This window comes from Lutjanus erythropterus, chromosome 7 (assembly GCF_056507025.1).
Source record: "Lutjanus erythropterus isolate fLutEry1 chromosome 7, fLutEry1.hap2, whole genome shotgun sequence".
Lineage (NCBI taxonomy): Eukaryota > Metazoa > Chordata > Actinopteri > Lutjaniformes > Lutjanidae > Lutjanus > Lutjanus erythropterus.
The window spans coordinates 595,001-606,788 of NC_139323.1; the positions used below are offsets into that span (position 1 = coordinate 595,001).

At 41.5% G+C, this 11,788-nt stretch overlaps 1 protein-coding gene across 2 annotated transcripts in view; it reads right to left on the minus strand.

Annotated features, from left to right (window-relative positions):
- Nucleotides 1-10,919, minus strand: part of akr1a1b (aldo-keto reductase family 1, member A1b (aldehyde reductase)) — a 30,953-nt gene extending 20,034 nt beyond the window's left edge. The window contains exons 1-2 of one of the 2 annotated variants that reach the window (XM_084722355.1): nt 10,760-10,919; nt 8,390-8,485 (exon numbers count right to left, since the gene is read on the minus strand). In XM_084722355.1, coding sequence (XP_084578481.1) covers nt 8,390-8,470 — 81 coding nt within the window. In that variant the 5' untranslated portion in view covers nt 8,471-8,485; nt 10,760-10,919. Of the gene's footprint in view, nt 1-8,389; nt 8,486-10,616; nt 10,668-10,759 lie in introns of those variants that run through there. The other variant, XM_084722354.1, reaches the window with a different exon arrangement.
- Between the last annotated feature and the right edge of the window lie 869 nt (nt 10,920-11,788).

Sequence of the window (11,788 nt, forward strand, 5' to 3'; positions counted from 1 at the left end):
GATCAACCAGACAAAAATGAGAAATCTGAAACAGTGCTTAAAGACCTTAACTTAGCTGCTTCTAAAACAAGAAAATCCTCCCGTGAAAGATGTTTAACACCTAAAATGCAGGAGCTTAAGGAGCAAGAACTAGCTCAAAGGGAAAAGAAGTTCAAGTCCATATATGAGAAATGGAAAACTCAAGTAAGGGACATTCGCACAACTCTAAAACATGAGTGCTCTGAGAGTGAGTTGTATGACATTGATGGATGTGGTCGAGAAGCTGGACTCTGAATTGAAAGACTTATATGATAGCATACAAGTCCAAACAGCACCAAGCCAAGAAATTTGTAGAAAAGTTGATGCATGCTCAGCTGTAACAGCAAATTTATTGGGACTGATGAGAATATGCCTCACTGAGGAAGGAGCAGAGTTTGATGCTGAGGCAGAAAAATCAAGGCTGTGCATGCTGCTAGACACTGAATATGCCAGGTCCATATATGGATGTCTGGAACAGTCTCCAGAACCACTGCTCTCAGTCATCGCTCCAATCATCTCTCAGAGTCACCAAGCATTTCGGCTAAAAGGGCAGAGACAGCTGCACAGCTAGCTGCAAAGAAAGCAGAAATGGAAATGCAAGCTGTCACTGATGCACAACGTCAAGAACTGAAAAAGCTTGAAAATCAAAGAGACATTGAGGTAATTGAGGCAAAGCTCAAGGTATATACTGAGGAGGAGTCAAAAGAAAAGAGTGAGAGATGTGGTCCTGTATGCAGTGAAGTGAGAGAGCCCAATTTACTTACTCCATCGGCAACATGTCAGGAAGGGCAGGCTACAAATCTCTAATACACACATTACAAGAGTCAATGGCCCTCACTCGACTTCCTCTTCCAGAGCCTCCCATATTCTCTGGTGACCCACTGAAGTTTATAGAATGGAGCACAAGCTTCAAAGCCCTTATAGAGAGACGGTGCTCAAGTCCTGCAGACAGGCTGTTCTACCTACAAAAATACATTGGTGTGGAAGCAAGGTCTGCCCTAGAAGGCAGCTTCTACAGTAAAAGGACGAAGAGGACTATCAACAAGCATGGGATAAAGTTGAATGGCAGATATGGTCACTCCTTTGTAGTGCAACTTGCATTCAGAGTAGGGCTGGGTGTTTCTGGAAAAAAATCTTATCACGATAATTTTTTTCCTATCTGTCGATATCGATATATATCACGATATAAATCAAATCACAATTTCTGTCAAGCTTAAAGGTTCCCTTTTACTCCTAAGTGAGATGTGAAGATATCAGAAGGTTAATTTTGGTTTAAATATTATTTATTTTCTGTCAAAAGTTGAACATGACAAATGTACTGTAAAACATTATACGACTGTATTTCAAATAAATAAAATAGGTATATATAATAAATTAAAATCTCAATTCTGACCAGTCAAAAGCTTTCAAGTTTTACAGGAGAACACAAACATATGGAAGCCCATATGTTTACTACGTAAGTAGCAAGTAGTTGCTACGTAAGTATTTGAGGTGACTTTTATAAATGCAATGTAACGTTTATTACCTTATGTAGCACTATATATCGCTAGCATGCCATGCACGCCATGGTTGTGCCTGAAAGGTGATGGAGGGTCCTTTGAAGACAGCGTCACTGAAGCGCATGCGCAGTTTGTATCTCATAATTTCGACTTTTTTATCTCATTTTTTTGACTTTTTATCTCATAATTTCGACTTTTTATCTCATAATTTCGACTTTTTATCTCATAATTTCGACTTTTTTATCTCATAATTTCGACTTTTTTATCTCATTATTTTGACTTTTTATCTCATAATTTTGACTTTTTATCTCATAATTTCAACTTTTTATCTCATTATTTCGACTTTTTTATCTCTTTATTTTGACTTTTTATCTCATAATTTTGACTTTTTATCTCATAATTGGCGGAAACGGGCTTCCATACAAACAAGCTCCAGTTTTCGTTAACATTTTCTATCGAAGGGACACTCATTTTCTCCTTCATCTCTCTCCCACTCCTGACGTACTGGTGTGCAAGGCTGCAGCAGCCCAAACACGTGTGCTGCTACCGGCTGCTACTCCAATGCATCTATCTGTGCTGTGTGCGTCAACCTAACCTGACGTGGTGGTGACTATTCTAGCCACATGATTGGTTTGGCATGGCACTACTCTCATTATCATTGGCTGTTCGCGTTGTCTGTCAAAACATGGATGGAATGAGTTCTATCGACGTTGTATCGACCACGTCTTATATTTCTATTGAGAAAAAGTTATTTCGCGATAGTTATCTTTATCGTTTTATCGCCCAGCCCTAATTCAGAGAGAAACTTAACAGGTGGCCAAAGATTGGTGCAAAGGAGTATCTTAAGCTAAGGGAATTTAGTGACTTCCTGCAATCATGTAGCAGCGCTATGCCTCATATCAAGGGTCTTCAGGTACTGAATGACTGCAAAGAGAATCAGAAGATGCTAGTCAAACTCCCAGATTGGGTAACATCCAGGTGGAATCGTTATGTAACGGAACGGCTGGATCAAGCCAAAGACTACCCAAGCTTTAAAGAGTTTGCCTCAATTATCTCAAAGGAAGCACACATAGCATGTAACCCAGTGTCATCGTTGCATGCCTTAAAGCCCTCTGAAGAAAAGTCATTTAGAAAAACAAAGCGTCCAAAAGCAAACACCTTTGCCACCAGTGTGAAGGCTTCAGATGCCTCAAGTAAAACAGCCAAACCTAACGATGTTGATGAGACAAAGTCGAAAGATTCCCACAAACCAAAGAAATGGAACACACCAACACATAACCCAGGCCCCGTCAAATGTATGTTTTGGAGAAAACCATTCCATTCATAAATGTCAAAAGTTATTGGACATGGATGTGGAGCAAAAGAGAAAATTCGTTCAGGATAACAAGCTGTGTTTTGCATGCCTCAGGAAAGGACACAACTCAAGAGACTGTAAAAACAGAGCCATGTGTGGCATATGCAAAAGGCACCATCTAACTCCACTGCATGAAGAACGTCCCCCGCCAGACAAATCTTCTTCACAAAGTGTCCCACAAGTTGAGGAAAGTACATCCTCTCTCTCATGCTATGTGAATGGAGGGGAAGGTCAATGCACATCACTGATTGTGCCAGTATGGATCTCTTCACCTAACACCAATGATGCAGAAACATTGGTGTATGCCTTATTGGACACCCCTAGTAGTCACACATTTGTTGACCAGGAGGTGTGTGAAAGATTGCAGGCAGTAATGGAGCCAGTAAAACTAAAGCTTTCCACTATGATCGCAAGAGACTCAATTGTAAAGAGTCAGAGAGTTAGTGGATTTAGAGTCAGAGGGTTCTCCTCTGATAGCTTTATCGACTTGCCCCCCACCTACACAAGGGACTTCATCCCCCTTGAACGTGCACACATTCCCACCTACAGAACAGCTAGAAAGTTGAAACACCTGGCAGCCATAGCTCACGAAATGCCCTCAATAATGGACTGTGGGGTTGGCCTCTTGATTGGTTATGACTGCCCCAGAGCACTAGCACCACGAAAAGGTCATCACTGGAGGCGAACAAGAGCCTTATGCTGTTAAGACCGACCTCAGTTGGAGCATCGTGGGAAGTGCACCCCAATGTGTGAACTCCAAAGACGTGACTGGTCTGTGTCATCGTATATGAGTCAGGGAGCTTCCACCTGTGACACCAGCTGCTGCTATTAAGGCACTTGAGTCCGATTTTGCAGACACCAGACCCAGAGAAAGGAGCATATCTCAAGAAGATATTCAGTTCCTGCAATTCTTAAAAGGAAGAATTCAACAGAATGAGTGTGGCCATGTTGAGATGCCCCTTCCCTTTAAGGCACGTCCATATCTCCCAGACAACAAGAAACTTGCCTTAGTACGGCTGAAGCACCTTAAAAGGAAACTGGACAGAGATCCTAAATTTAAGAAGGATTACATGAAATTTATGGAAGGTGTTTAAGGATGGCGATGCAGAGAAAGCAGATAAGCAGCCAGAGTTAGGAAGTGTGTGGTACATCCCACACCAAGGGGTTTACCACCCCAGGAAACCAGAGAAAATCAGAGTGGTGTTTGATTGCTCTGCAAAGTACGAAGGCACTGCCTTGAATCACCACCTGCTAACAGGACCAGATCTTACAAATGGACTGACTGGAGTACTCTGCCGATTCCATAGACATCCGGTTGCAGTCATGTGTGATGTGGAAAAAATGTTTCACAGGTTCCACGTCAGCAAAGAGGACGGAGATTATCTGCGGTTCCTGTGGTGGGAAGACGGAGATACAGACTCAGAACCTCAAGAATATCATATGAAGGTTCACCTCTTTGGAGCATCGTCATCCCTGGGCTGTGCCAATTATGGCATGAAGTATCTCGCCCGCCAACATGAGAAAGTGTATCCTTCAGCAGCTGGCTTCATCACAAAGCATTTCTATGTAGACGATGGCCTCATTAGCCCGGAATCCACTGATGAAGCAATCAAGCTGGTGAAGGAGGCCCAAACTCTGTGTGCTGAAGGAAAGTTACGCCTCCACAAATTCCTCTCCGGTGTCTGTGTCACCGAACGTGCTGCTGAGGTGAAGAATGTGGATCGATCTTCCAGTACAGAGAGTGCTAGGAGTAAGATGGAATGTAGAGAGTGACACCTTGAAGGTCTCTCTTGATGAGAAACCAGCAACAAGACGTGGAATTCTATCCATTGTTGCCTCAGTGTATGATCCCTTAGGCTTCTTGGCCCCATTCATCCTCCTAGGAAAGAGGGTGCTCCAAGAAATGTATCAAAGAGGTGTCAGCTGGGACGAACCACTACCCAGCGAGCTGAAGCCAAGGTGGGAGAGTTGGGTGAATGATTTGAGAAATCTTGGAAAGATTCAGATCCCTAGATGCTTCACACCTTCAGGAAAATCCTGGAAGTCAAACTGCATCACTTTTCAGATGCTAGCACTCAAGGCTAGTACGGTCAGTGTTCGTACCTTAGACTGGTGAGTGAAGACAAGGTGCACTGTACCCTGATCATGGGCAAAGCAAGAGTTGCGCCTACAAAAATAGTCACCATACCAAGGCTAGAGTTGACTGCAGCTGTGATCTCTGCTGCTGTGAGCAACATGCTGAAGGAGGAGCTAGAGCTCAGGGTGGACAGAGTGTATTTCTGGACAGATTCACAAGTGGTCCTCACTTATATCAATAACGAGGCTCGACGGTTTCACGTCTTCGTTGCAAACCGTGTCCAGAGAATTCGGGAAACCACTAACCCAGAACAATGGTACTACGTCGATACTGGAGAGAACCCTGCTGATCATGCCTCAAAGGGCCTCAGCGTAAGTGAGCTGATCAATTCAAATTGGCTCACAGGACCCAGGTTCCTATAGGAGAGAGAAGTGGTTACAAACCAAGGAACCTCAGAGCTGCTAGTAGGAGATCCTGAAGTCAAGGCAACCCAAGTGCTGAAAACTGAGGCCATAAGGCAAGTTCATTTTCAAGAGCGACTGGCATTCTCAAAATGGACCATGGTGGTGAACGTCATCGCACGCATTCAGCGATTATCTAAAAGGATTAAGACGACAGAACCTTTAAATGTGGAGGAAAGAAGGAGGGCCTCACTCACTCTCATCAAGCTTGCACAGCAAGATGCCTTTGTAGAGGAGTTGCATATACTCAGCCAGAGATCTGGAAGACTGCCATGTAATCACCCACTGTACCAGCTTGACCCAGTCCTCCAAGATAATATAATGAGAGTAGGAGGACGTCTGAGGAGAGCATCTACACCTCTTGATCTGAGACACCCAATAATCCTCCCAAAAGATGGTGTTGTCACACGTCTCATCCTGGCACATTATCATGAAAAAACACAACATCAAGGCAGAGGACAAACTATGAATGAGCTGAAGGCCAACGGATACTGGATTATTAGTGGCAGTAAGGCAGTAGCCCAGTATATAAGGCAGTGTGTCACCTGCAAGAGAGCTCGTGGGTCACCACAGGAACAGCATATAGCAGACCTACCCAGTGACCAGGTTGATCCTTCACCACCATTCACATACTGCGGTATGGACTGTTTTGGCCCGTTCCACACCAAGCAAGGCCGCAAAGAACACAAACGGTATGGTCTCCTTTTCACGTGTCTTTGCTCCAGAGCAGTTCACATAGAGATATTGGAAGACTTGATGGCCGATGCTTTAATCAATGCCTTACGGTGTTTCCTGGCCATCCGAGGAGCTGTTAGATACATCAGATCAGATCAGGGATCTAACTTTGTCGGAGCAAAAAATGAAATGGAAAACGCTCTAAATGAAATGAACAAGGAAAGAGTGGCTGCATATCTGGCAGAGAAGCAGTGTGACTTCTACATGAATGCACCAGGCTCAAGTCATGCTGGGGGCATATGGGAACGCCAGATTAGGACAGTGAGGAGTGTACTAAACTCAGTCCTAGCACGCAGTGCCGGAAGACTGGATGATGCCTCATTAAGGACATTCCTTTACGAAGCCATGCCATTGTAAATAACCGCCCACTAACTGTTGACGGCATCAGCGATCCCACAGGTCTGGAGCCATTAATACCCAACCACTTGGTCACCATGAAATCCTCTGTTCCACTGCCTCCACCAGGTAAATTTGTTAAGGAAGACTTGTACGCCAAAAAGCGATGGAGAAGAGTGCAATATTTGTCTGAACAATTTTGGAACAGATGGAGAAAAGAATATCTTGCCAACATCACACTCAGGCAAAGATGGCATACCCCAAGACGAAATGTACAAGTTGGCAATGATGTAATCGTCAAGGAAGAAGAGGTCCCTTGTAATGAATGGAAACTTGCTAGGGTCCTTGAAGTACATAAGGATGATGATGGACTGGTCCAAAAAACTATAATACAGTTAGGAGAGAGAAAGTTAGGAAAAAGGGGAGAACGCCTCAGCAAGCCTTCTGTTGTTCAACGACCCATCCAGAAGTTGGTCGTTCTGGTGGAAAGCAGCTAAAACATTCTTCCAACTTCAACCCAGTCCCCTACCGACCACTCATCTCCTTTCACAACTAGTGTTGAAAGGTTGAACCTATGTGTATTTAGAAGTGTGTTCAATTAATGTTGTTTCACATTGTTGGTATGAAACTTTGTGTTAAGGTAAAACATGTCAATTTTGACCAAAGAGTTTGAAAATTTTAACAATATTGCAGTTCTAAATGTTCTCTGAGTGAACCTGAAGAAAAAAACTGGGAAATTATCATTGATTCACGAAGGGTGTACAATGTACCAAACACCACAGTTGTATTTGTTATAAAAGAATCAAGGGTCATTTGGTGGGAGTGTAGCTGGCACTGATGACGGCATTGTTTGAACGTTGCCATGACAACATCAGAGGTCCCTTTATGAAGTTCAACAGTTTTCTCATGCTGTTGTAAAATATTTTTATTTACTGTCATTTTGGGATAGCTTAAGAGCTTAAATTATTATTATGTTGTCTTGTTGAATACACAATGTCAAATGTGTTTTCCTTTGTGAATCACGTGACAATGACCCCGACGTTTTAGTGGGAAAAGGGCCGGGCAAAAACAAAAAAAGAGACTGAAAATGCCGAGCATGAACAGCGGACTTTTATGCTCTCTCCCAGGAGCTGGTCTACCAGGCGAACACAGTAATTATTATTGATAAATTACCCTGTTTTAATGCTGTTTTACTTGGGTTTATAAGGAAACGAGACAGAATGTACATTTATTGTTATTTTGAGGTTTGTGCTTGAAACTGTTTTCTGTTTATTTTCTAGTTTTCACGGTGTTCCATGATACTGCTACGCGAATAAATATGCTTATGGATATCAGTATGAAGTGTGGACTCTTTATGACCAGTGTAGAAACACTTGGCCAACCTAATAAATTTGAATCTTTGAAGTTCAGTAAATGTATTTCAAAAAGTGTTCACAGTGAGCTGTGAACCTGATTTGTCATTATGGGTGCTTTTTTTTTTTGGGTGGTTTCTAAAAATCTGAGATTCACGTTTATCTAAAGAAGAAGAGTAAATTATTTCAACAATATATTATTAGTTGGTAAAAATAAATAAATAAAACTCAAGAGTTTGACTTGGGCTCAAAACTCGAAAATCTTTTGAATTAAGTTGCTTTGAAATTTGAGTCTTCTCAGCTTTACAGTATAGGACATTTTGGCCTGCTCCATAAATGAGACAAAGTAATTAAGGCAGAATTAACAGGCTCTTATTTTTTCCTCTAAAAAGCACTTCTAAAAAATTGCGATGCATGTTGCAGTGTACAATGGGCAGAAACAGAAAGCAGAATGCAATATTGAATATCTAATGACTTTCATCTGTAAGAGATAAATCATATAAGGATGCCTGTTTTTCAGACAGTTTTTTTAAAATGGAGATCAGTGCAGCCTCTACCTTTCCTGGCTCACTCTTCCATGTTCCCAGTCCGAGGAGGGGTATCTTCCGCCCTGTGTTGAGAACTGCAAAGTCATTCATGCCTCTCAGAAGCACCTTAAAAGGACAAAGAGAGCAGTGTCACTGGGGGCGGTTGATTGGCTTACTTGGATGTTCTGCTGTGGACAAGAGTCAGTGGGACAATGTATTTTAACCACTGAAAAAACAGAAAAATCAATATCAGTTAGGGCTGGACGGTATGACAAAATTTTCATATCACGTTATTTAAAAAAATCTTATCGGTTTCACGGTATTTGACGGCATTTCTTTTCATGCAACAGTGTTCTTACCCAAATTTTTTCTAATGAGAAAAAAATTACTGCAGTTGATTGTTTTAAACAACCCATTTTACTGTCACATAAGAACTGTATCATGTTTTTTTTCCATGTCCAGAAACAGGTAAAAGCATGACCCCTTCAAAGTTTGGTTGCCATCACATGGCAGGGACGACTATACGATTAAACGTCCCCACCCACACTAGTCAGCACCAGAAATACTAGTAGTTTCAAATATTTCAAAATAAAATATTTTAAATATTTATCAATATTTCATTCATGCATGATGCCAGTTATCTTTGCCTTTAAGATTTTATGCAACCGCACGCCACTAGTTGGGGCTGCGACACTGTCGGACGGTGGCCCCTCTCACACAGCACGTATGAACCGATTGCTGTGGCAACACCGGATGTTTACATCAGCAAAGTCGGACAGATGAATGTAGACTGAGACAGAATAAGCTGATATATATTCACTCGATTGGAGAAATGTGCCCATATTAAGCACATACAGGGACATAAACCTGCAAGCAGAGCTACTGCTGCTACTAGCACTGCTAACGTTATCCACACTGTATGTCAGGCTGGCAGCTACCGTTAGCCACACTGTGTGTCAGGCTAGCAGCTAACGTTAGCTCTGGGTCCTTTACCTGCAGACACTGTGACCCTCTTCAGTCTGAAAAGGTGAATAAGTTTTGCTCAGAAGTTGCATAAAATCACTTACGTTAACCGAGTAACCCATTTTATTGTGGTTTATAGTGTAGTTTTATAAAAGGATTCCTCTTTTTGCAGAACAATGAGCCAAAAAATGAAGAGACGCTCTGCAAGCTCTTCCAGTCCAAGGAAGAGGAGGTGATGACATGCATTTTCCTCAAAAGTAACTACACCGAGCTGTTTATAAGGCAAAAAATGCTGTAAGCCAGTGGTTCCCATACATTTTCTGGCATGTCTCCCTTTTGGAAGCAAACACATGTTCGAACCCCTCAACCCCAAAATTTTTAATCAGTCATTAACAATAATTGAGAATGGAACTGATAAAAATAATTCAACATTGAATTTTAGTGAAATTAAGGTCAGCAAGATATAATCAATAAACTCTTATTTGTTTATTTCCCCTACATAGATCATATGCACTGAACTTTTTTTTACTCTTTATCACCCCCCACCCCCCACCCCCCGCAGTGGCTCCGCACACACCCACCATCTTTCCTGCTCTGTCAGCTGATTTCATGGACAGTCATGCGCCACAGCCACACCTCAGTTACAGGGCCGCATTCAGCCCTGACAAAACGTAGCAAAGGCTTTAACGCTGAGCAAACACGGTCCAATATTTAGTAAGCTGTTGTGTGCGCACGGCCAGTAACTGCATCGCTTTGGCACGGTGGTGTGTATAAACACGTTGCTGATGATTGGGTAACTCCTGTGGCTAACCCACTAAACGAGAGAAAACAGCGCAACCCTTGCGTCCGTTGCGCACCGTTTCAGGGAAACGTGCCGTTCTGTCCGGAAAGCGTAACAAAAGGGTGCATAACATTCGGATTCAACGCGCCCCTGACAACGAGCTCATTAGCTGTGGTGTTTCACATTGTCCAAAACTGTTCAGCAAATAGGCTATCGAAGTTGTAACACTTGTATTAATATGTAGCAAATTTAGCAGGCAATGGGCGATACAATATTAGGCCACGTTGCTTTAGACAGATCGAATTACTGCGTGGTAACTCAGTGTGTTCACTCATTGGTCATTATATTTTATATTCTGGATCCAGTCATAAACAACTGCGTTTTGAAATCAGTCACCGCTGTTCAGTCTTGTTAATACCTCGTAGCTTTAGCTCCCGTTTGACATCGTGTCACTATCCTCCGCTGTATATTCACTGTTCATGGTTACCCATTTTTATCGACTTATTTACTCACCCGCTCGCCAGCGCTCAAACAGAAACAACGGAACATCTGTTGATATTTGAACGACTGCTCCAGCTCAGCACTCTGTGGTGTAATTACATAACATTAGCTAAAATTAGCTTGTCAGCAGCGACGCTCCCATCAGATTAACTCACCAATTTACTGTTTCAAGATGTTAAAACTTGGGACTTCAAACAGGGAACTCTTCTTGTAATCCTCTACGGCAAAATAAGTATACACGAGAGTTGTTTTCTGCCAAATGTTCAAAATCACCACCACGCCATTTTTACTGACATTTCCCTTTCCGGGATGACGATTTCCTTCATTTCCGGTAGGAAAAAAAAAAGACAGATATGACTGTCTACCTAGATCAGCTGAGAGAGGTTCATTTAGTTTTAATCTGGAGGAATCACTGCTTCTACGTTGAATATATATATATATATATATATATATATATATATATATATATATATATATATATATATATATATATATATTATTAAATAATGGGAAATGCACAAGCCTTGAGAGGCAAGTGAGAAAAAATCCTGGTGGTCCATTTTCTGAGTTTGCTCAAAATTCTCGTCTGTGTTTATTTATTTAAATTATGCCAGGATAGTCATGCAAAGTTTCCAATTTGATTAATTTAACTCATCCGTGAAACAAGTGGGGCCATTGTTAACTCCTGACAAAACTTAGCAAACATTTATTTAAACAGAAACGCAAGCACACTGCACTGTAACTCATTTTTAATATGGTGATATTTATGTAGACCTGGAAGCATGTTATGAGGAAACAAGGTAACCACAGCAAAACTTTGCACACCATTTTCAGATTGAACATGCCCCAGGATAACTTTCTAAATTAACTTTTAACTTGTTAAAACAGGAAAAAGAAGTTTTGGTAGGTTAAAAAAATACTTGTTGGGATCATCTTTAGGCTGCCGATTTTTTGTGCCAATTCAAGTAGAATTCCAGCCAAAAGAAAGACATGATGGTAATGTAGTAACAGATCACATTTTTTGTTGTTGTTTTTTGTTTGTTTGTTTTTTAGCATTTTTTTTTTGTAAGTTAAAAATTATTTGAAAAACACCTCAGTGAAAGGAAAACCTTATGATTGTGAATATCTCAGAACTTTATATCACTTTATATTTAATATCTTTATCACTGTTTTGCCCACAACCC